This window comes from Rattus norvegicus, chromosome 11, assembly GCF_021556685.1.
Source record: "Rattus norvegicus strain SHRSP/BbbUtx chromosome 11, alternate assembly SHRSP_T2T, whole genome shotgun sequence".
In the NCBI taxonomy this organism is placed as follows: Eukaryota; Metazoa; Chordata; class Mammalia; order Rodentia; family Muridae; genus Rattus; species Rattus norvegicus.
The window spans coordinates 83,238,518-83,263,732 of NC_141544.1; the positions used below are offsets into that span (position 1 = coordinate 83,238,518).

At 40.2% G+C, this 25,215-nt stretch overlaps 1 protein-coding gene and 1 pseudogene across 1 annotated transcript; both read left to right on the forward strand.

Moving 5' to 3' along the window:
• Positions 1-271: 271 nt before the first annotated feature.
• Ppp1r2 (protein phosphatase 1, regulatory (inhibitor) subunit 2) lies at positions 272-23,774 on the forward strand. Its single transcript, NM_138823.3, is given in 6 exon segments — positions 272-527; positions 11,158-11,265; positions 14,707-14,784; positions 15,325-15,419; positions 19,173-19,340; positions 22,245-23,774. Coding segments are annotated over 6 exon segments (618 nt in total). The 5' UTR covers positions 272-405; the 3' UTR covers positions 22,292-23,774.
• Chchd2l2-ps3 (coiled-coil-helix-coiled-coil-helix domain containing protein 2-like 2, pseudogene 3) lies at positions 10,007-10,463 on the forward strand (annotated as a pseudogene).
• Positions 23,775-25,215: the final 1,441 nt, after the last annotated feature.

Here is a 25,215-nt window from a genome sequence, read left to right on the forward strand (position 1 = left end):
GACCTAACACAGAGGAGGGGCGGGGCGGGCGGGCGGGAAGGGGCGGGGCAAGAAGGCCGGCTTTGTTCTCGCCCCGCCCCGCTCTAGATATCGCGAGAGGGCGGGCCGGGCTTGGCTTTGGCATCCGCGTCGCTCCCGCGCTGGGCCACTAGGCCGGCCTCCTCCGCGGGCCGCGGGCTGCTCTGCCGGCGGCGAAGGGCCGCCCGCCGCGCGGCGTCAGCTGTGGCGTTGCGGTCATTGTGTCGTGCGGGAGACGCTGGTAGTGGTTTCCGCGACAGCAGGTGCGACTGCTTTAGCCCGGCCTGGGCTCCACGGCTGCCTGGAGGGTCTCTGCAGTGCCCACCCCTTCTCCTCCGGGACCCCACGCCAGCAGCGACCCTGAGCCAGCAGCCGGAGCGACCGGCAATGGCGGCCTCGACGGCCTCGCACCGGCCCATCAAGGGAATCCTGAAGAACAAGACCTCTACGACTTCCTCGGTGGTGGCCTCGGCCGAACAGCCCCGCCGGACCGTCGAAGAGGAGCTGAGGTGAGAGCCGGGAGGCCGGCCTGGAAGCCTCGCCTTCCCGGCTGACAGGCGGCTACGGGGAGCCGGCCTTAGCCTTGCCCCTCCGGCCGCGGGGTGGAGTGGGACCGGAGCCGCCAGAGGCGGTGGCGTTTGTCTCGTTTATTTTCTAAGTACACGCACATTTTAAGCCTGGCTTTTGAACTTCGTGTCCTTCGGAACGCTAAGGAATCAGATTGAAGTTTCAAAGCTTTAACTGTTAAGCTTTTATTATGCCCCTAGCCTAAGCCAAGGTAGCTAAAATTCTAAGGCAAAGGAGTTTCTTTTTTGCCCTTCAATTTCAATCTAGGTTCAGGCTAATGAGATCAACACTTTAAAAAAACAACCAGAAGCACAAACACATTTATTTCTCCATTAAGCACTTTACTGCGTTCGTCTCTCAGTTCCTGGTCTGTCATTATCTCTGCACTAAATGAAACCAAAATTTTAAAATCAGTCATCTGCATTTAATGGAAAGTTACTGTTGCTAAATATTTTTGTACCTGGAGCTAGAGGTTTGGGTGCTTTCTATCTAGTTTTGGGTCCTGTTTTGCATATCTAAACGCAGTTCTTCAGCGAGAAGCAACTTGAGATATTGACGTAAAGCATTGTGTGTATTAGTAAATACCTGGAAACCGCCCAAGGTCCATTAGTGAGAACTGGTGAAATATTAATTATGGTACATTTGTATAATGGAAAGATATTCCAGCCTGAAAAAACAGAGAGGTGTTCTGGCTACAGAGAAAACTACCCAGGCTTCAGTGCTCAATGAAAATAGTGTGACAGTAGTACAGCGTCTAGGGTATAACTAATTATACCACCGGGTCAGACTCTAAGGGGGCCTCGAATAGTCTAAGTTACTAAAATTATAATAGGAACTCTTGCATTCAGAAACAAGGCTTAAGAAAGATTACTGAAGTCCGTGGAGGTAGCAGTGAGAATGCTGTGAAGTCTTAGACTTTTAGAAGTAGGGCACTCCTATATTAAGGATCTAATTTGGAATTTTAAGAGTAACTAGCTGGAAACAATTTTATGGGAAATTTGGAGAAAACCCCTTTTGTGGATTCAACTTAGAATTGTGTCCCGCAGAGACAGGGAAAGGATTTAGCATTGTCCAGCAACACCACCTCCCCCCATTCTTTGAGTTTGAAGAGAACTGCGTGCCTTCATAGTTTTCCAAGCTGTACTTGGAATAAGCTGCTTTAAAGTGCTTTGACAGGTTGTGGGTCATGGGAAAACTGAATGCCACAGCATAGTAGCAGGAAGTCCAGAAGGCACTCGCTCACCACAGCTTGACTGTCAAGCAGCAGGATAGGTCCTCATTGACTTGTCCAACTATCAAATATCTCAGTTCTCAGCACCCTTAACTCACATCCTCAGATTTGATGCTCTATGATCTAGAGCACTGTTCTATCAGTTAGATCTCTGACTCCCATGCTTGCCCAAGATTTACCCCCCACCCCCCATACCACTAAATGAGACTGACTCCACTAGATAAATTGCTCCTTCTGAAAGAGTTCCTGGCAGGACAGATTCACTTAAAAAGGATTTTATAAGCTAGTTGACCGACTGCCTTGACTGTAGTTGTAGCCCAAGTTCAGCAGGCCCCATCAAACATAGTTCATTGAAGTTCATGATGTGTGTATGGTCCCAACTGGTAAAAGATAAGCTTTTCCATAATCAACTATTGAAAAATGGTAAAACAAAGAAATTATAGCAATAAAACTACATTATTGTATACATATAGTTGCATATACAAGTCCTCGGGTTTGATCCTCAACATGGAAAGGGAAGGGAAAGGAAGACACACACTGTATAAAGTATGTGATGTTCATGTATCAAAAGGTCAATGAAACTCATCCTTTTGTACAAGGAGTTCCGGAATGTATGTTAATAGTTATAACAGAAAAGTCAAAGAACACTTTTAATAATGTGAGAGCCAAAAACAGCAAGCAGGGCCTCGCCATGTTTGGCCCCAGCTGGCAACATGTTCCCTGCGGATAGTTAAAAATTCTCCTACCCCCTGATGTCTTTGAGCATCCACTAAACTCCCTTCAGTAATGATGTTAAGATTATAGAAGGATTCCAATAAGGAAATTCCCAAATAGAAAACCTGTAAATAGGATTTATCTATACAATGTAGTTGCTTCTTTGTTCTCTCTCTCCTGCCTGCTCTTACTGGAGATACTGTCTGTAGTGATTATTTACAGAGAGCTTTCTAAAGGAAAAATTGAAACACTTCCAATCTATCTTCATAGTTCATACTTTCATGCATACTGTTGGTTGTAGTACTTAAACCTGAACGGAGGAGCTGAGGAAGATGGCTCAGAATTCGGTAAAGCACTTGCTGGCCATGTGTGAGGACCTAGGTTTAAATAGAGAACCCATGTAAAACCAGAGGATAGCGTGCACATCTGTAATCCCAGTGGTTACACAGGGTGATGGGAGGCAGAGACAGGAGAATCCTTGAATCCACAGAAGCTTGAGCTTCAGCTCGCCCAGCACATCTGGAAAAAGATAGGATGCAGTCTCAAACAAGGAAGGCAAGGACTTACACCTAGGGTGGTTCTTCCCCACAACCCCATACACACAGGTACAAATTATTTGGAGATGTGTTTGTTTTTAGTGATTTATTGCATTAAAAAATATCTTACTATATAACCCAGGATACCCTTGAAATTGCAGTTCCCCCACCTTGACCTCTAGAGATAAAAAGAAGCAGGCACATGCCAATCTTTAACATATGCTGTTTTCTTCTTCTGATTGCACTGATAATGTCAGGTCCACTGAGTAGTTTTCTCAGATGACATTTGTCAAGTATTAGTTTTAGGGGGTTAATTAAAAATAGATAGACTCAGGGTTGGGGATTTAGCTCAGTGGTAGAACGCTAGGCCCTGGGTTCGGTTCTCAGCTCCGGAAAAAAAAAAAAAAAGGACAAAAAAAAAAAAAAAAAGATAGACTCAAGCTAGGTGTAGTGGTGCATACCTTTAACCCCAGTTTTCAAGAGGCAGAGGCAGGTAGATCTCTGAGTTCAAGGTCAGCCTGGTCTGCAGAGGAAGTTCCAGGACAGCCAGAGCTACCCAGTCTTAAACAAATGAATGAACAAACAAACAAAAGATTCCACAAACCATATTTGGGCAGTTACACATTGCAGCCTGGTGCCCACTCTCAACACTTTCAAAAGCCGTTGTTCTCTCCTATGATTGTGGATTTCTCATGGCTGTTTCAGGATACTGCCCGTGAAATGTACATCCTACGAGGTCATAGCCTAGCATCTTGAGTGATGCATGTGCTGTTCATTGAAAACATCGCCCTTTGCTTCTAAGATTCTAAGATACTGTCACCAGAAAAAGAAAAAAGTTGCAAACTGATTATAAAATGCTATCCATTTTAAGGTATATTTTAGATTTGGAGTGAAAATGTTTGTTTGCAGTTATCAGAAATATGTTAAATGTTACTAAATTCTGTCTTAGAAATTGTAGTTTAGTGCTTAATCTGAATCCTGTCTGTACTACTCACTGATTTTATTAGTCTGGCTGCCAGTGATTTATGTGTGTACCTGTACCGTAGTATAAGTCTTCAACGAGTCAAAATACTGAGCCCAGTACTTTATTCTTAACTGTCTTGTTATACAAAATTTAGACATCTAATTTTTTTATACCTCTCAGGTTAGTTTATATAGTCTACATCAGAGTTTGCTAACCAGATTCTATTATAGTTGTAGATCAGGTAAATTCAACTTTTAAAAATTGTGCTTGAAGCTGGGCATAGTGGTGCACACTTTTAGTCCCGGCATTCCAGAGACAGAGACAGGTGGATCTCTGTGAGTTAGAGGTCAGCCTGGTCTGCAGAGTGAGTTCTAGGACAGCCAGGGGTGTTCCACAGATAATCCAAAAAATTAAAAAAAACAAAAAAACAAAAACTGTGCCTGAGGGAGGACAGTGGCCCTCACATATAATCTCAGCACTTGGGGGGTAAGGAGATATGAACGTTCAGGGTCATCCTTAGCTACATAGCCAGTTCAAGGCCAGTCTGGCTGTGTGACACACACACACACACACACACACACACACACACACACACACCCCTCTTCCCAAGATGCTTGAATTCCACTGATATAATTTAAGATACAACTATGCTCTAATATTGTCTCTGTCTGTTCAAGAATGTGGAGTGTTAAAAGTCAAAGCCAATTAAAATAAAAAGGTTATTTCCTAAAAGTTATCATTTGTTTGCTTTATTGTTAAGTTTGGTTTAATTTTAATTGTGATTTCAGACTTCAAAGTCTTGAATCTTTATTTAAAGATTTATTTATTTATCATATACAAGTACACTGCAGCTGTCTTCAGATATACCAGAAGAGGGTTGTAAGCCACCATGTGGTTGCTGGGATTTGAATTCAGGACCTTTAGGAGAGCAGTCCTGAGCCATATCTCCAGCCCTTGAATCTTTATTTAAAAAGACAATTGTTTATTGAAGTAGGAAATTAAAGTTAATACTTTGAAGCAAAACTTGGCCGGCCACTCTGAGCACAGCCAAAAGTATCAAATATGCCAGGAGAAGCAGCAAAAAGTACTGGGAGGCCCTTGAGATGGCAACATTGAACCAACAAAGTGAAAGTCAGAAGTGACTGCCCAGGACAAGATTTAAACAGTCTGCAAACCTGTCATCCCAGGGTGAACTGAAATCAAATCAGCAAGTGTGGTAGCTATCACAGCAGATCTGTCATTTCCTGGTACCCTTATTTTTGTCTGGAGTTTGTGACCCAGATGATAGTGTCGTGTAGTTCATGATGATATTTTAATTGAATTCATGTTTGCTCCTTGGGTTTTGTTACTCTGCCACTAATTACATTAAAATGTTAGGGATGCTAATGTCCAGGTACATTGTCTCTATTGACAGTTTCTTCTCTTCATTTGCTTTCTACCTAAGAATTAGCAATTTAGTAGCCTGTATTCTTAATTTTTGTGCCCTGCTTCCCCATTTTGAAGATAATCTTTCTTGGATTTGAACGTGAACATTTCTAGGATTTCTTTTCCCTTTAGTTTGTACTGAGGAAATGAAGGTTAGTATAACTTTGAATATGTAGGACTTTAAATTTCATTTAAAGTAGAACATAATAAATACAAAACAGGAAAAAGTTAAAATTCAGATATATTGTAGTTATAGATTAGGTAAATTCAACTTTTATGTGTAATGTGCTTTGCTTTTCTTAATCTGAAGAACTTGCATTTGCTGTGCAAAGGATGTAAACAGTTCAGTCGTGTAAAGTAAGTAGTTGCCATGTTATTAGATAGCGAGGGATAAGTGCAGAAGAGCTTTACATACTGCTTTATACTCCGCAGTTGGAAAGGAAAAATACCCAGCCATGTTTTGATAATTATTGGTGGCATTATACGTGGTGTTGATATAAAATATTTTGGATGCCAAATATAATAATGGCCACCTACCTCGAATTGCAGCTGTCTGGGAGGCTAACACAGGACGGCTACTTGAATCTGTAAGTTTAAGAGCAGTGTGAATAGCATAGTAAGAACCCTTCTGAAAAGAAGGCTATTATAGCAAGTTATCCTAAAATCATCAGCAAGTAGCATATATGAATATATTTCTGCCTGTCATAAATGTGTTAGATTACATCTAAATACCTAACATTAGTTAACTTCTATCATATTCAGTTATTAAGAAGGCAAAAAGAATGGGTTGAGGATTTAGCTCAGTGGTAGAGCGCTTGCATAGCAAACACAAGGCCCTGGGTTCAGTCCCCAGCTCCGGGGAAGTATCTTATGATACAGTGTATATAGCTTATATACAGTACAGATGTGCTTTTAAATATACTACTTTATATTTATATATCATTTAAGATACAGAGTAGAGCGAAAATGTGAAAAATTCAAGTTATTAATGGTTTAGGGTACTAGTATTATACTTACTAAATTTTATTCTTAAATTTAAGAAAATGTAATTTGGGGCTAGAGGGAGGCTCTGTGGTTAAGAGCACTGGCTGCTATTCCAGAGAGCCTAGGTTCAATTCCCAGCACATGCACATAGCAGTTCACGACTAACTCCAGTTCCAGGTGATCTGACACCCTCACACACACATACATGGCGCATGTATATATATATATATATATATATATATATATATATATATATATATTCACACACACACACAGACACACACACACACCAATGCATGGAAAAATAGATAAGTCACTTAAACTCTCCAGACATGAGTTTTTTTTTTTTTTTTTTTTTTTTTTTTTTTTGTTCATTTTTTCAGAGCTGGGGACCGAACCCAGGGCCTTGCGCTTCCTAGGCAGGCGTTCTACCACTGAGCTAAATCCCCAACCCAAGCAGTTTTTGGTTTTTTTTTGTTTGTTTGTTTTTTTGTTTTTTTCTGGAGCTGGGGACTGAACCCAGGGCCTTGCGCTTGCTAGGCAAGTGCTCTACCGCTGAGCTAAATCCCCAACCCCCACTTAAATTTTTTAAAGAAAATATAATTTGTGTTCTACATTTTTTGTTTTGTCATTATCTCACAAAAATTTACAGTGTTGATTTTTCTTCCCTCATATTAGATACACCCTTTAAACTCCAAATATCCACTAAGTTTTGTGTGGTGGGAGGGAGAACACATGCTCACACTGGAGCATGCACCTGCTGATCCCACAGTTTTCAGGAGTTCATTCTTTCTTACCTTTCACCTTTCGAAGTGTAGGGTCAGTTGCTCTTGTTTCTGCTTCAGGAGATTCTCCTTCCATCTGTCAGTAAAGGAGTTACAGACACCTGCGACTGTTTCTTTTTAAATGGGTTCTAGGCATTGAGTTCAGGTAGCTAGACTTAACAGCGCCATCTCCTACACTCCCAGCTCTCATGTAAAAAGGCATAGTGGCATGTGCCTGTATTCATAGTTGAGATGGAGACGGGAAGGATCCCTGGAGCTTGCTCTAAAAGCATAAATGAATTACTTTTTTATTATAGTACTCGATTGTTTTTCTACTTTAATTTTTTTAATTAAAATTATTTTAGATTTTTTCATTTTTGTTTTTCAAGTGTATTGATATTTTCCCTGTATGTATATCTGTGCACTACATGTGTGCCTGGTGTCTGGAGCCCACAAGAAGGGCTTGGATCACCTGAACCTGGAGTTTTGGGTGTGAGCTGCCATGTGAGTGCTAGGAGTAGAACCTGGGTTCTCTGGAAGGCCAGCAAGCGCCCTTAACCCCTGAGCTACCTCCGACTTATTCTTTACTATGAGCTTCCTTGGAATTTGTCTATAAACAGGCTGAATTATTTGCTTCCTAAGCAAATAATATCTAATGATTTCTTTTTTTTTTTTTTAAGATTTATTTATGTCATGTATGTGAGTACACCATAGCTGTCTTCAGACACACCAGAAGAGGGCATCAGATCCCATGACAGATGGTTGTGAGCCACCACGTGGTTGCTGGGAATTGAACTCAGGACCTCTGGAAGAGCAGTCCGTGCTTTTAACCTCTGAGCCATCTCTCCAGCCCTATCTAATGATTTCTAAACAGAAATTTGTACGTATCTAGCTTTTCAGCAAAATAAAATTTCTGAAAATGTAGATTTACCTAGAAATAGAAAGTCAGTTTGTTTTTAAAATTTCTGTTCTTAAACTGGAGATGGCTCAGAGTGAAAGCAGTTCCCCATCCCTTGTTCTCACATAAAGATGGAATGAGAGAACTGACTTCTTCAGCTTGTCCTCTGACCCCACACATTAGCCCCCCCCACATTTTATTTATATATATATATATATATATATATGTGCAGTAATAATAATAAAAGATCCGCCAGCATAAAAGCAATGGAAACTTACTTTCTAAACGCAGTTCTTTACTATGCTAAGTGAAACCTTGTTTTAGAACTTTTAACCCAAAATTTTAGATTTTAAAATCTTTTTTTTTTTTTTTTTTTTGTTGTTCTTTTTTTCGGAGCTGGGGATCGAACCCAGGGCCTTGCGCTTCCTAGGCAAGCGCTCTACCACTGAGCTAAATCCCCAACCCCTAGATTTTAAAATCTTAAGCATTTTTATTTTGTGTGTGTACTTGTGTGTACTGCATACAGTATTCTTGGAGGCCAGGAGACTGCATTGAATCCTCTGGAGCTGGAGTTAGAGATGGTTGTGAGCCACCATGTGGATGACGGGAACTAAACTTGAGTCCTTCACAAGAACAAGTGCTTGTAATTACAGGGTTATCTCTTGAACCCTGTTCCCCATCATAAACTTTGTATTTGCATGCTGTTTTGTAGTTTGTTTCATGGACATCACATCAGTTGACACATCACATCAGCAACTCCATAAGGACTATTACTGAGGTTGTTTGTGGACAGTCTTATTGTAGGACTAGGATAACACTGAAATCTCTTGTTTTTCTGTCCTGAGGTCACTATTAATGTAGCGCACATGCCTGGTAATCCCAGCAGCACTCAGGAGGCAGAAGCAGGTGGGTCTCTGTGAGTTTGAGGCTAGCCTAGTCTACAAAGTGAGTTCCAGGACAGATAGGGCTGTTACACAGAAAACCAAAAAAATAAAATAACGTGATAGGTTGGTTAGCTGTCTGAGAAGACGAGTACTGTTAAATCAAGTTCTGCATACCCAGCTAACTCAGCTCTAACCCGATTAAATGAGTATTGGTGGCATTTTAATTTCTTTGCTGAAAATTCAGATAAATCTCCATATGAGCTGGATTCGTAATAACAAAGCATTTGAACTGTTTTTCTATGCCTAAAGGTCATGTGTCACATTTTGGTTTATTACAAGCTTGTAAGATTTTGACTTTCCTGAGTGAAGAGATTCTGAGCTGTAGTTTCAAACTTACTTGTGAGTATCTGTGCCAGTTTATACCTATTAAAGAAATTAAGGGTGAGACTGAAAAGTTGCACTCTAAATGTTTAGTTAGCTTAACTCCTAACTGGCCTTAGAAAAAAAGATTTTGGCACATGCTACACCATAGACAGACCTTTAAGACACTGTCTTAAGTGAACTAAGCCAGGATAAACATTGTATGATTCCATTTAAATGAAGTACCTAGAGTAGTCAGATTCCCAGAAAAAGAGGATGATGGTTGCCAGGGCCTGGGTCTTACTGTTAAATATGTGTGGAATTAATACATGGAAATGCCTAAAGGATTCCGAAAACGGAGCACACGAGCTACATGACTTTATTGAGTGGATAGTAACAAGATATCCCCGAGTCACATCTATTTCCATTTAAGTAAACCTGAACATGCTATTTCTTAGCAAAGTTATTTTGTAGATTAAAAAAACAAGCTATAAGCCAGGTGTGATTGGCCCACACTTTTAATTCAAGTGCTCAGGAGGCAGAGGCAGGCAGATCTCTTCAGTTCCAGGACAGCCAGGGCCACACAGAAACACTGTCTCAAAACTTTTTAAAATAAAACAAAGGTAGTTTGTCTTCTCTGAACACTGAGACTGCAAGCAGTTAGGATGCTGCGTGGAAGCCGAAGGCCCACTTCCCGGGTGACTCCTCCAGCCAGCCGGGCCCCTCAGGTGAGGGCTTCTCCCAGAAGAGCAGCTGCAGCTCAGCCTCCAGCCGCAGCCGCTGCCCCATCTGCAGTTGGCTCACCTGCTGCTGCCCCTCAGCAGCCAGGTCTTACGGCCCAGATGGCTTCCACTGCAGCCAGTGTGGCTGTGGGCTCTGCAGTGGACACACCCTGGGTCACACCATCACTGGGGGCTTCAGCAGAGGGGCTAATGCTGAGCCTGCGAAGCCTGACATCACTTCTCAGGAGCCTCAGGGCGCCCCGCTGCAGGACCAGCAGTCTCATGGCCCTTGCTCTCTAGAGATCAAGCACTTTCTGGAGTGTGCTCAGAACCAGAGCGATGTCAAGCTCTGTGAGGGCTTCAATGAGGTGCTGCGGCAGTGAAGGATTGCAAATGGTTTAATCTAATCAAGAAATTCAAGCTGGAGAAATGTAAACTTGGTTCTATATAAGTGATAGTTACACGTGTGGACCCTTATTTCTAACAGCTCCATTGCTTCAGAATGGCCGTGAAAGAGATCTAACTGTAGATGTTTACTGAGCCTTGTAGTGTTGGGTACTGGGCAAGTGTTTGGCTTCCTTGAACTAACTATTGCGACTGAGTTAAAATAAAGTGATTTATTCTGATAAAAGAAAACAAAAAACAAACAAAAAACCTAACCCATCTCTAATTTTTGTGATCTTAGCAGTATCTGAATTTAGTAAGGTTTTCTTTATTAAGGAAAATTTCATAGCAGGGTATGGTGTTGTATACCTGTTATTCCAGCAGAGGCAGACAGCTCAATGAGTTGAAGGCCAGACTTTTCTACATAGCAAGTTCTGGGTCAGCCACTCCTACAGAATGAGACACTGTATCTCTGTGTGTGCTCGTGTATGCGTATGTGTGTGTATGTGTGTGTAAAAGCACGTAACTATTAAGATAGGACAGTAAGATATTTCAATTGTTTTTATTTTTGTAGTAAGTTAATCTAAGTATGTCATAGCATCATAGCATAATAGTGTTTGGAGGATCTGATAGAAATTATGTAACTTTGGATACTAAATGTATGTAATATGGATACTAAATGCCTCTCTTTTTTTCTTAATTTCAGTAAAAAGTCTCAGAAGTGGGATGAAATGAACATCCTGGCAACATATCATCCAGCTGACAAAGACTACGGCTTGATGAAGATAGACGAGCCAGACACTCCATACCACAAGTGTGTGACACAGACACCCTTTCTCTTGTGGCCAGTTCATTTGCATATTGATACTAAGTAACAGATACTTCAGATCTCTCTTACTTTCTTACCAGAGTGCTAGTTAATGGTCTGCCTGAATACATTTTTGCTAATAATGTGTAACTTCACATCATTACATTGTTGCTGTAGTGAGTATTTACTGCACCTAGATGGTTGTCAGCTGCTGATACACACCAATGTCCCTCCCTTTTTTCCCATTGCTGTTATGTATGTTATCATGTATGAAGGTGCCTGAGAAGGCTACAAGCCAAAGTCAGGTCACGTGGAGTAGAGATGGCGTGAGCTGCTTGGTTGAGTGCTGACCGGTCTCAGGTCTCAGGCCCTGGTGAGCAGCAAGTGCTTTTGACTGCTGAGCCGTCTTTCCAGCTCCAAGTTTTGTCTTTTTGAAAGGAAGTTGAGGTTTTTAGTTCCCCAAGTAGAAAGCGAGGCTTTCTTTGTTTAAAAAGGGGTGAGGGGGAAGCTATGTAATAGGCAGTTTTGTGTTCTTATTTTTATTGATGCTGTATGTAGTTCTGATTTATGTTAAGTCTCAGGATTTTTCTTTTTTATTTATTTTGAGATCTGATCACACTTAGTTTGGGCTGGTCTGGAATTCACTGTCAAGCCCAAGCTTTCCTTGAAGTCCTTGTAGTCCTCTAGCATCCTCCTCCTTCATGCTAAGGGCATGAGCCCCTCTGTCCAGTTAAAAATAATCATGAAGTGATACTGTAGAGCAGTAAGCAAGAGGTAAAAATAGTGTACTCATGGACACCACGAGACAGGACAGACTCTAAAGAGGTAGGACACTTAGTGGAGATTTTGTGGGCAGGATATCATGAAGCCCAGGCTAGCCTTGCATTTGCTGTGTAGCTGAGGATGATTGTGATTTTCTGATCTCCCGCCTACATCTGTGGTCCTGGAGTTATATGACCACGCCCACTTCATATGTTACCAGGGGCTTTGTGAAGGTCGGGTGTGAGTTACATCAACAAAAAAGGCTATCTTTTCAATTAATGGGACAGTGCGATGCTAGTAAAAACGTGCAAATACACATAAAAATGCTAATGTCCTTGCCAGAAAGAAAGTGAAACAGAAGATACAGATAATGGAACTAAATAGTAATGAACTTTGAGGAAGGAATAAGTGAAGTGTTCTACCCTTTTCCCATTCATTACAGAGTGATTGAGATACATGTCTCAAACCCTTTATCAAACCAGAATGCAGAGTCAGGACTTTCTTATTAAAGAAAATCAGCTTTTATCAGTTAGCTTTTATCATAGCTTGCGTGAGATTGGTTTTGTTTTAAAACATTTTATTTAACAATAACAAAAATACTTTTTATGAAAAGATCATGTTAAACTAAGAGTCTCATGCTGTTAGTGTACATATTAGTTTATATTCTCTAATATGTGCATACAATTCATTTGTAACCTAGACTTTTCTGTTGAACAGTACTACAAAAGTCAAAAAATGGGCTGGAGAGATAGCTCAATAGTTAAGACCATTGACTACTGCTCTTCCAGAAGTCCTGGGTTCAATTCCCAGCAACCACATGGTGGCTCACAACAGTCTGTAATATATGATCTGATGCCCTCTCTTGGTGTATCTGAAGACAGCTACAGTGTCCTCATACTTAAAAAATAAATCTTTTTAAAAAGTAAAAAAATTATATTTCTTATACCCTGCTCTACTCAGATCCTAAATGTTCTTGGGTTTAGTTCACATTTCCATGGATAAATGTATAAACCGGCAGGTTCTTGTTTATATGTAGTTGAGTTCTGCATAAAATTCCTTCAGTGGCTTGAAAATTGAGAGCAAAGTTTTTATTAGCTATTTGTAGGAAAGATGATTAACCTTTAAATCTTATTAATTAGGGCTTTAGGGCCTGTATTAGTTTGCTTTTATATTGTTGTGACCAAGTTCCTGACACCAAAAACATGAGAAGGATTTCTACTTTTCTTGACTTATGGTTTCAAAGGTTCATGGTGTCTGTCCATGGTTGCCTGACCCCATGACTTTGGGGTAGAACACCATCACAGAGGGAATGTTGTGTGGTAGAGAATTTTTTTTTTTTTTTTTTTTTTTTTTTGGTTCTTTTTTTCGGAGCTGGGGACCGAACCCAGGGCCTTGCGCTTCCTAGGTAAGTGCTCTACCAATGAGCTAAATCCTCAGCCCCTAGAATTTTTAAAAATATTTTTGTTTTTTGAGAATTCCATTTATTTTGATCATAATCTCTCCCTTAAGTCCTCCCAGATCCCCCACCTCCCCACTCATCAGTTGCATGTTCTTTCTTTAAAAACAAGAAACAAATCAGTGGAGTTCACTGACCTTTTTTCTTCAACTAGGTCCTACCTTCTTCCTTGCACAAGTTTCTAAGAATGCCATCCTGAATCCGGCAAGGAATGAATCTGTTGATTTGATCAGATACTCTGGGAGTGCAATCACAGACACACCAATAACTGTGCTTGGCTAATTCTCTGGGCACTTTTTCTTTCCTTTTCTTTTCTCCCGTAGATTCATTAGTGTATCAGCTGTTTAGTGAGACAGTCAGAGGAATATGACAAAACTGCACATAAGCCCACCAGAAATCTCAGCAGAGGAAAGAGAAGTGAGCGTGCAGTGAGCACTCCGGATTCTGTCACTGCGTGTACGGATTAGTCCTGCATCCTGCCCAGGAAGCTCTTAGGAGGCGGGAGGGGGGTGTCACTTGGCTCTGTTTTCTATGCATTTCTTAATCCAGTGAAGTTGGCAGTCAGAATTAACCTCCACAGGATCTAAGTTTATTTTTCCTAGTGTATGTCCATGTAGACCGTTTCTTTCTTAATGGTCATACATAAACACAAATTCTAAAACCATCTCAATATTCTCAGTGCACAATTGTAATTCCAGTCATCACGAAGTTGAGGCCAGACAGGCTACATAGCAAGACAGTTCTTCGAAAAATAATACTAAGACCAACAAAAGGGTTATTTTGCATTATTTGTCTATTTTTCTCATTGGATACAAAAATTTGCATTTTTAGTTTATTTTTCTGTAGATAATTTGAGTTTTCGGTACTTTGGGATTGTCTTCCTTCCTTCCTTTCTTTCTTTTTCTTTCTTTATTTTTTACCCCCTCTTGTTAAACTTACTTTCTTTTTATTGCTGGGGATTGAACTCTAGGACCTTATGCAGTCAGGCAAGGACTCCTGCCACTCCACTGAGTTATAGTCCCAGCCCAATGCTATGTCTCTAACTATGTATATTGAGTAGAAAGTGTTTTAAAGTTAAATTTCAAAGATGACATCAAATCTCTAAATAAATTGTAATTTTAATTAAATAGTACAATTGTATTTCCAATCGATTTTCTAGCTATTCAGTTTTCTTTTATGTATCCATTTTAGTAATGTGCTTGTTAATAGCAACATGTTTCTTGTCCTAGTATGATAGGTGATGATGAAGATGTCTGTAGTGATTCAGAAGGCAATGAAGTCATGACTCCAGAGATCTTAGCGAAAAAGTAAGTATGCATTTCCCATAGGGAGTTTTAGTTTTCCATGTCAAGACATTTGATAGTGTGCTGCCTGTACATTTGTAAGTGAAGGGCTAAACCTATCTTGGTTTTGGGGGTTTACTTATAATTGAACCCAGAGTTGCATGTTAAATACGTGCTCTACCACCGAGTAAGATCCCCAGCCCTTAACTAAATTACAGTGTGCAGTTAGTATCAATGCACACAGGAAGTGGGAAGGTGAAGATTACCTGAAAACTTGAATCTGTTTTTCCCTGTGTGATGGTGCTATTGGTAAATATCCTACTACCTGCATGGTAAAGGTGTGAGAGCAGCAAATATAAGTTACTGCTGTTCATTGATTCCTCGCACCCACTCTGCTGTCCTTACTGTTCACTGTCTCTGCATCCCTTCCTACTTTTTCTCATGTCGTCTTATCAATTAGAGCTAGGCTGTTGATCGTGGGGATGTTATCATGACTCAAGTTGAATGAGTCATCTAACTAGATTGAGTGTCTCAGTTTCTAATATCTTCCTAAATACTGTGTAGGTTAGCTGCTGCTGAGGGCTCCGAGCCAAAGTTTCGGACTCGGGAACAAGAAAGCAGTGGAGAGGAAGACAATGACCTCTCCCCTGAAGAGCGAGGTAGGTTACTCATTCAGCTGCTCTTAGAGTGATGCTAGCCATTTTTATTTGGAAGATTGAAAAATTACTTTCATATTGGGGAAGTAGTGGGCAGGAAAGTAGGAAACAATAGAAAATAGATTCTACACATGTGAGTTTCTTTTTTTTTTTTTTTTTTTTTTTTTTTGGAGCTGAGGACTGAATGTGAGTTTCTTATATAATAGTATTTCTCCCCTGATTTGAAGGACTTGGACTTAATATAGTAACCATATTCCAAGTATTCTGCAAATATCCCTTTCTTTGTATTTTTTAGTGACTGATAAAATGTAGATATTTGGTAAATACTTATAAAATTAATGCTTTTTAGTATCATTTAGTATTTGAATGATCTTCAAGTGGGTAGATTGTCTTGCTGCTTGTGCCTTTTCTGTTTTAAGGTAGTAATGCATGGCTGGAGATTAAGTTCGGTTGGGAAAATGCTTACCTAGCATGCACAGAGCCCTGAATTTGAGCCCCAGCTTCAAATAAACTATGTTGTCTAGAATCTCCGCCTAGAGACATGGAAGCAGGAAAATCAGAAGTTCACCCTCGTTCTTGATTAGGGTCATCCTGAGCACTTGAGACCCTGTGTTGAAGAAAACAAAACAAAACAAACAAAAACAAGGAAATTTATCCAGTGAAACAAGATGGTAAAATATAGGATGAAATCTGTATAGTCTTGTGGAACACCGAGTCTTCGAAGAAAAGCTAGGGAAGTTCTCATTACAGGATGAAGAGGCTCTTGTGGTCAGACAGAACATGCATAGCTAAGACACTGCTGCTTATGCAGACTTTGTTTACATGGAATACTGCTCATACAGGAATATGTTCTATCTTGCTGTTTTTTATACTTTTTGAGCCATGTGAATGTATTATCTTTTTAAGATAAAATTAGGTCAGAGTCCTTTTCTGGGAGACCTGGGTTCAGATCTCACAATCCATGTCATATGGGTCACAGCTGCTGATACCTCTAGCCTCGGGCACTTGCACAGGCTTGTGTGTGCACACATACGAACTCGCTCTGTGACTAGAACTCAGACATCCACCTGCCTCTGCATCCTGCGTGCTGGGATTAAAGTCAAGTGCCACCACTGCCTGACCAAAAAATATCTTTACAAGTATATAAAATACCCAGTTGATTAGTATCTGTAGGTATTGAACCTGTAGGTTCAGGCAACAATGGTTTAGAAATATTGAGGGAAGAAAAATGAGTCCATGTGTCAATGATGGACATATTTTTCTTGTCATTATTCCCTAATAATATAGCATAGCAACTATTTACATAGAATTTAACCTAGAAATGACTGAACAAATACATCCTGTGTGTAGGTTATTTGCACATACTATACCTTATACAGGAAGTATTTGAACATCCATAGTGTCCAGGAGCCAATCCCTCAGGTACTGAGGGATGACTTACCCATAGTTGTCCTGTTCTCTTTTAAAAGGAAATAATCAAAAGCTTGTAGCTCAGCGATAGAACACCTGGGTAGCACTCTGAGCTTGTTTGACAGGTTCTCAGCCCAAGCCCATTGTCAGCATTAGCGAGACCTGACAGCACAGCGGCCACTGAAGGGGGAAGGGGGTGTTCAATAAAAGTTGTCTCTAGTGTTTTCCACATTATTCTCCCCCAACTTTTATCTGTTAAGGATGGGATTTTATTGACTTACTTATTAGTTCTCATTAAGGGTAATTATCCATCAATTTGTAGCTCCACGAGTCAACCTGCAGGGGTAACTTTGGCCTATTAATATAATTTTATGAAGTGATTTCCTACTGGTAGAATTACTAAATTATACAGATGTTATGAATCTGCACAGAGTGGGAACTTGCAGGAATCAGGACATGTGCCTTTTTAAAATTTTACTGCACAAATACAAAAAAGAAAATTAATAGCCTTGTTGGGTTTCATAAAAACCTGTGCTTTTATTTATTGCATAATGTTGTATTATGTTGTTTAATTGCAAAGTGAATATTAATAATCAAAGGATTATGGGATTGGGAATGACTCAGTTGTTATAATACTACTTGCCTAACATTCAAGAAGCCATGAATTCCATCCATGGCACTGCATAACGTGGGCCCAGTGGCCCATGCTCTAAGCTCAGCGTGAGGCAGAAGAAAGGGTCAGACGCCAAGGTCATCTTTGGCTCCCTTGAATATTTGAGGCTAGCTTGGGATGTGTGAAACCTGTTTTTTAAAAAAGAGAGATTGAAATGACTTGTGTCAGCTTTCTGTGAAATCAGATTTCATAGGTTGTGTGTGCACATTTCGTGTGTCTGGGGAAGTGTCACTCCTCAGGAGCTGTCCGCCTTATGTTTTGAGAGGATTTCTTACTGGGACTGGGACAGACTGATTAGGCTGAGCTTATGACAGCCTCCCTGGTTACAGATGTGCAACACTGTGACTCGTGTATTTGGTGCTGGAGATCAAACTCATGCTTCTCTGAAGTAAGCGATGGCTGTGAGCTCAAACGTGGGTGCTGGGAACTCAACCTAGATCCTCTGCAAGAGGCTGCCAAGTGCTTTTTATGTGTGTGTTTTATACGTAACTTCTGTGTGATTTAGTAATTCTACCAGTAGGAAATCACTTCACAAAATTATATGAGCCATCCTTCCAGTCCCTTTATTTCTTGTTTCAAAGAAAGTGCATGTGCCTGATACTGGGTGTTTGGCTTTTTAGATGGGTGCTTGGATTCAAATCTTAGAATCCTTTTGTATTTCTTCATTTTTTTTAGAAATTTATATATTTTTTATGTATGAGTATTCTCTCTGCATGTACATCTGCATGTTAGAAGAGGGCATCAGATCCCTTTATAGATGGTGATGAGTCGCCATATGGTTGCCCAGAATTGAACTCAGGACCTCTGTCAGTGCCCTTAACCATTGAGCCATAAAGTTATTTTAGTACAATGTAGCAGTTGTGCTGAATTGCTACTAATTATGTTTCTAAGTCATGGCAGTTTTTTAATCGTGAGGATTGTTTCTTAGTGAAGCGGCATGTAGGCCTGTTTCATCTGTTTGCACATTATTCATTCTGTGCCCCAATGTGTGTGCATGCTCCAGTGGAGGGCAGAGGACAACCCCCTTCCACCATGTTCCAGCCCTGGTGCATTCCTGTAATATTAATTAGCATTTGGGAGGCGGAAGCACTGGGAGATGTAGGTCATCCTGGGCTGCATAAAGTACCCTGGGGTACAGGGGGATGGTGCATCGGACTGCAAGTACATTACTCAGAACTCTTGGCCCAGAATTACCCACTGCTAGTTGTTGCATCTTGTTTGTATTGTGTATATGTCTGTGGGCTGTGTGCATTCTTCATACAAACGATTATGATTTACCTTTTGCTTCCCATTCAACTATTACTGGAGAGTTTTCTTCTGTCTTTAAATTTTTCTCCCAAAATTTCTTTTTTTTTTTTCTTTTTCTTTTTTTTCGGAGCTGGGGACCGAACCCAGGGCCTTGCGCTTGCTAGGCAAGAGCTCTACCACTGAGCCAAATCCCCAACCCCTCTCCCAAAATTTCTAATGGTTTTATCCAGTCCTGTTCATTGATTGAGATGTATACTTGAGTCATTTAAATAAAGTAGAACCAGCACAAGTTTTTATAAGGTAAATATTTTAGATTTTGCAGACTGTATGGTCTTATTACAAACTACCTGACTGCCACACAAGACCAGTTGTTAGCTGATAGAAACATTTAAGTGAGACCTTCTAAGCTTTAAAATCTTTTATAGAAAAGAAGCGGCAGTTTGAAATGAAAAGGAAGCTTCATTACAACGAAGGACTGAATATTAAATTAGCCAGACAGTTAATTTCAAAAGACCTACATGATGATGACGAAGATGAAGAAATGTCAGAGACTGCAGATGCAGACAGCATGAATATTGAAGAGTCAAATCAAGGTCAGATGTCTTAACAGTGTCCCTGGGGCTGTGCTTCTCTGTGCCTGAGATAGTTCACTCTGCTTAAACTTCTGGAAAATCCCTCAGGACATTTTGCTAATTTACTTTATTGTGTCGGTGTTTCTACAATTTCATCCTTGGGACCAGTTTCAAAATAAATTGCCTAAAATTAATTTAATAAGACCATATGCTATATAGTGGATTGTTGTTTTGTTTTTTCTCGTCCTTTAGTTTTAAGTAAGGATATTTGGTTTGATTGTATGAAGTCATATTTTATTTAACAAGAAAATCTAAATTAAAGCTTAAAACTTTTTACCCGTTTTTCTGTTGTTTGTTTTTGCAGCTGAAGATTAAACTTCACATATACTTTTTGTTTTTGTTTTTGTTTTTTTTAATGTGGGTTTTGGTTTTGGTGAGATGGTATTATACCATAACACGGACTAGAAATCACAGCAGTTCTCCTGTCTCAGCCGCCCAAGAACTGGCATGGAAAACACGAGCCACCATGACATTTCTATACCGCATGTTCTATACAGTTATTTTGAATTTTGATTTCCTTTTTCTTTTTCCTTTTTTTATTTAAATTGAGATAAAGCCACGCTGTGTAGCCTATAAGAACTTCATTCCACCTCCCTCCGCTCCGAGTGCTGGGGCTTCAGGCACCCACCGTCATGTCCAACTTCTCTTTCGTTATTTTTTTCTATTTTTTAAGTCTAAGACAATTATTTCCCGAAGCCTAACACATGGTACTCTCAGGAACTATATTTTCTTTCATTTGATTTTGAGGTAAAGGATCAAACCCAGGGCCTTGTATATGTCTACCACTGACGTGTATACCCCAGCCCCCATTTTTGTTCAGCTATTGTGCTTAACAAAGGTGAGCCAGGTACAGTAGTGTACATCTGTAATCCAGCACTAGCCTGGCCTATAGAGCAAGGCCTGTCTCAAAAATGCAGTGGTTATTCTACTCCACTGTGGGAGATGGAATGTATAGTCACTACATATATTTTATACTTGTACGCTGATTTTTTTTTGTGTGTGTGGCAGTATGATTTATCCTTGGGGCCTAAACTGGTTCAAATAAATAGTTGTTATATTTGCATGCATACTGTGAAATAATAATTTGATGATATGAGATAGTAAGTTATCTCATTATAGTGTTAGATTATAATATTTAACTTGAGTAAGCTTCATCCTAGTAATTGTTAAGTCTTCCTCTATTTTAATTGATCAAAACTATGGACCGGGGTATGCTCCAGTGGTAGACCACTCACTAACATACTGTCTCCTAATTGCCCTGAAGTGTTTGGTCCCACCCCACCCCAAGTACTCAAGTAACTTCTCATCTGCTGGATTCAGACTTTCCCTTTTGCTAGCAGCTCTTAGAGTATGGTGATAAATTAGGAACATTCCTCATTTGCTGCTGAAATTTATTTACCCAATTCAACACAATGATAAAGAGTAAAGGGAAAAAAAATCTCTCCCCTTCTCTTAATACCTTTTTTTTTTCCAGAAAAAATATTTTTCTTTGTTATTTGAGAATTTTACATGTATTTTGGTCATGCCCACTCCCCAAGTCTTAACTCCTCTCAGATCACTTCCAACCACATCTCCTATAATGTTCTCTTAACCCACTGAATCCAGCGACTGCTGCCTGCGTGTGCATAGGTGTGGTGCCATCCCCTGGAGCATGGGCAAATCAGGGCCCACATCTCTGAAGAAAACTGACTCTCCCCCAGTAGCCATGAGCTGCCAGGAGCTCCCCTGCTAGGGCTTGGGGGAATCTTGGCTAAGCATCCATGACCACTTACTCTGCACATTAACCAATTGGGAGTCTCTGTATTAGGCAGTCTCTGCTGTATAAGAAGCTTCTGTGATGAGGTCTGAGGGGTGCACTAATCTGTGCTTAATAAATAACTCCTGAAATACATAACTGATTTTTTGTTCATCTCTGCCTCTAAGACATTGAACTCCATAAACTGTATATATAGATGTGTTTCCCCAGGTAAGTAGAGTATAAAGTTTTGTATTAGCCAGTTTCTTAGTCTTCTGAAGTGGGAATTAAAGTACTCTCACATAAGAGTTTAACTGTCATGGCCTCAGAACTATACATAAGGCTGGGAACTGTGCAGTAAGGCGTAAGACAGGTTTTTTCTCGTCTACTCATGGGGTCTTCTTAACCAGCCTCCAAAGCTCCTATGTTCAGTAAAACTCACTGCTTCCCTTAATCTCCTCCTCCCTCTTTTCCCTCTGCTCCCTTCTTTTTGCTCCATCCCTGTTTATTTGTTTCCATAAATGGAGAAGTGTGTAGAGTCTGAAGTCAGTATTTTACAGTTATCAGTTGAAGTGAATTTGTTGAGTATCAGATAACTGGAGCTGTAACACTTAACTTTTCTCCTGTGATTCTCACACTGTCCCATTCACTCTGTCTACACAAGATATTCCTACTTTTAGAATATTTAGTAGTATTTCTAGATCCTTTGAAATTAGTCTAATTTAGCCTACATCAAACATACATACTGGTTTGTTGTTTTCTATTTGCATATTACCATGCCAGGGGAAGTTTTTAATGTAGGCATTTCATCTCAGGGTTGATCGTGTCTTTGGGGTGCTTTGGTTTTGCTTTGATAAATACCGGAGGAAGCAACCTAAGAGGAGGATTGGGGCAGAGGGCCTCACAGGGGCTGAGGTTTCAGTCCACGTGTGCTCAGGTCTCTCACTGTGGGTCTGTAGTGAGGCAGAGAGCATCATGGTGAGCATGGAGGGCCACTGGGGTAGCTCTACCACCTAGAGTTTTTAGTGCCTCTCAAGTAGATCAAGCCCTCAGCACATGATCCTGTGGGCATGTCATATTCAAACCATAATGGCAAGGTACTGACTTTCTTCCTCCCTTTATCTTTGCAGGATCTACTGCAGGCGACCATCTGCAGCACAAATCACAAAGTTCATAAACGTGTTCATCAGTGCAGTCGTTGTCAAATACAAACCTTGTTACTTATACCACACTGCTTCTTGTTCTCTACGACTCGTGACTATGTACCAAAATACACACCAGTTATATATTGCCAAGAATTAAGACCATAGAGACTGAGTAGATGGAAAATGCCTAATTAATGCATATATTCTTGTGCCTCATATTTCACCACAAATACAGTGTAATGTTAGTAGTCCAAAACTGCTTTACTTTTGTAAGAACACTGGTTAATTTGTATAAGATGTTATATAGCTTTTTATGCTTTAGAGATTAAATAATATGGGGGAAACTATTTATTTTTGTCACTTCTAGATGGTGGTACCTCTTATAAAATGTTTGGGGGTAGTTTGATGTTTTTTCTTCTTTTAATCTAAAGCCTATTCATAAAGTGGGATATGTAGATGGATAAATATTTAGGCTGAAAGATTTTTTTAAGCATTTATCTTTAGCTTGTTTTGGCTAATTGAGGTTTCTAAGAGGTATTGTTCATTTTCTGATCAATGACCTTTAAAATTCCTGTTGATTTTCTTTGTGCTTGAAAGGAATAAAATCTTTTCATCCAATCTGGTTTCCCCCATTCCCATCCACACTGAAATAAACGACCAGGTTAAAGTTGCACTGGTACCTGCCCTGCTGTTTTGGTGCTGTGCAGGCTTCAGACGAGGATTTTAATACCATGGCTATCTTAGTGTCCCTTTGTCATTTATATTCCTGGCTTAGCCTGCTCTGATTTCCTACTTTCTCTGCCTATACACATAGAGGTGTGAAAATTGTATTATAGGATGGCAAAGGCTATTGGACGTGAGGGACTCTTCTCAAGTAGTCTGTCATCTGCTGCAGCACTGAATTCTTACTTTGACAGCTGCTAGTTCTAACACACGAAGGAACCAGAGCTAGTAGTAGCCGTATTGTGGCAGGAAGGGCATCTCAGCAGCTTGATCTCTGGACTTCTCTGACTGACAGCTTGCTCAGTAAATGGCTGATATTGGTTCATTTGACGTTAGACCTTAGAAAACAATTGACTAAGGCTTTTTTTGCACGATGAAAGCATTGTATGTAATCAGAATATGATTGTTTTTGAATGTACAGAAAGACTTATACCTGAACATTTTTAAATTTAAAGGTTCTGAGGAGTCTGCTTTAAAGGAATATGATTATGCACACAATGACAAATGAACGTGATTCCTTTAACATGATAGAAATTATTTGGGTTTTTTTCCCCCTGAAATGCAACGTTGTTCCCGTGTGTCTTAGTTTAGTGATGGTTTCCTTTGTAGTCATTTATTTGTATCGTAAGTTTTTGGTAGCACCAAATCAATCTGTTATATGACAGACTTTTAAAATAACTTATGTATATTATATATATGAAATGGCTTTTATTGAACAGCTATCTTCCACTTTAAATTTATGGAACTATCATGATGTCAAAATAAAAAAAGTGGGAAGAGTCTTTACTGTTAGAAGAATGTGCTTATTTTGAATGTCTTTTTTTAATGGGATTTTTTTTTTACCAGAGAAGCTCTGAAATGTTAGTGCAGTATTCTAACCAAACACTTTAGCCATGAACCTCTGATGTACACATCAGCAGTGTATACCTCATCTTTGTAATCCAGCCTGTTTGTGGGATGTGGAAACTGACTGTGTATATGTATGTGAATATGTTCATGTACCCAGACATGTGCTCTTTCTGTGTTCTTTTCAAATTGTTTTTTATTATTGTGTGTGTATGGGGTTTTGCCGACAGCATGTGTCTGCACTGCTTGTACGTATGCAGTACCTGTGGAAGCCCAAGGAAGGTGACTGTCAAATCCCCTGGAGCCAGAGTTACAGACAGTTGTGATCTCCCCTATGGGTAATAGGAGTTGAACCCAGGTCCTCTGGAAGAGCAGCCAGAGCTCTTATTTGCTGAGCCATCCCTCCAGCCCCTCCCTCTGACTGTGTACTTGGGAAGTTCCACCTACTCTTTATATTTGAGAAGTGGCCTATTGTACAGTGGGACAAAGAGTACGACTTAAACATCTGATTCTTCGTGTTTTCTGTAAGTTGTTTCCTAAAACTTAAAGTCCCAAGTAAGATTTTTGGTTTCACAAAGTAGATAATTACTTCAGAGGAATGACATAGGCCTAATAGCATGTCTGTAGCATGTTAGGTAGTCAAATGCAACTAAAAAAAGTATTTCCTCCAGGGCATTGTGGTGATGGCCTGCTCAGTCTGGTGCTTGCTGTGCAAGCATGAGGGCCTGGTTTTGGCTTCCCAGCACCCCAAAAGCCATATATTTCATACATCTCTAATTGGAGAGCTAAAGAGGCAGAGAGCACTGGCTCCCTGGAACTTGCGAGCCAGCCACCCTTGCAGAATCAGTGGGAGACCCTGTCTCAGCAAGTAAGCTTGAGAGTAATTGAAGAGGACACACAGCCTCCATCTGCGGACTCCAGGAGCATGAAGACATAGCATTAAATACTTTCATTGAATTACTCTAGTTGACCTTGTGCCAGACTGTGGAAAACAAGATGAATTTTTACAGTCCTGGGTTTGGTTCCCCATAACCACGGAGGTGGGCGCTAAGCCTGTAACATGACACTAGTGGGTCAAAAAGTTTGCCAAATAGCCTAAATTTGATCCCCAGAGACATTGTGGGAGGAGGAAACCAACTCCACACACGAGACATGGCATGACGTCTCTCTGTGGGGGGTGTGTGTGTGTGAGTGAGTGTGTGTGTCTGTGACAGAGATGAGTGCTTTGTGGTGTGCACTTCTGTAAATTTTTTTTAACTTTATTTCCCCCCCCTTTGGAGAAAGTTAACTATTACTGGTCAGTTCTAGCCACAGTAGATGGAATCTTACTATCAACCTATCATACTATCAACACTATCATATCACCTCAGTTTAATCATTAACCCAT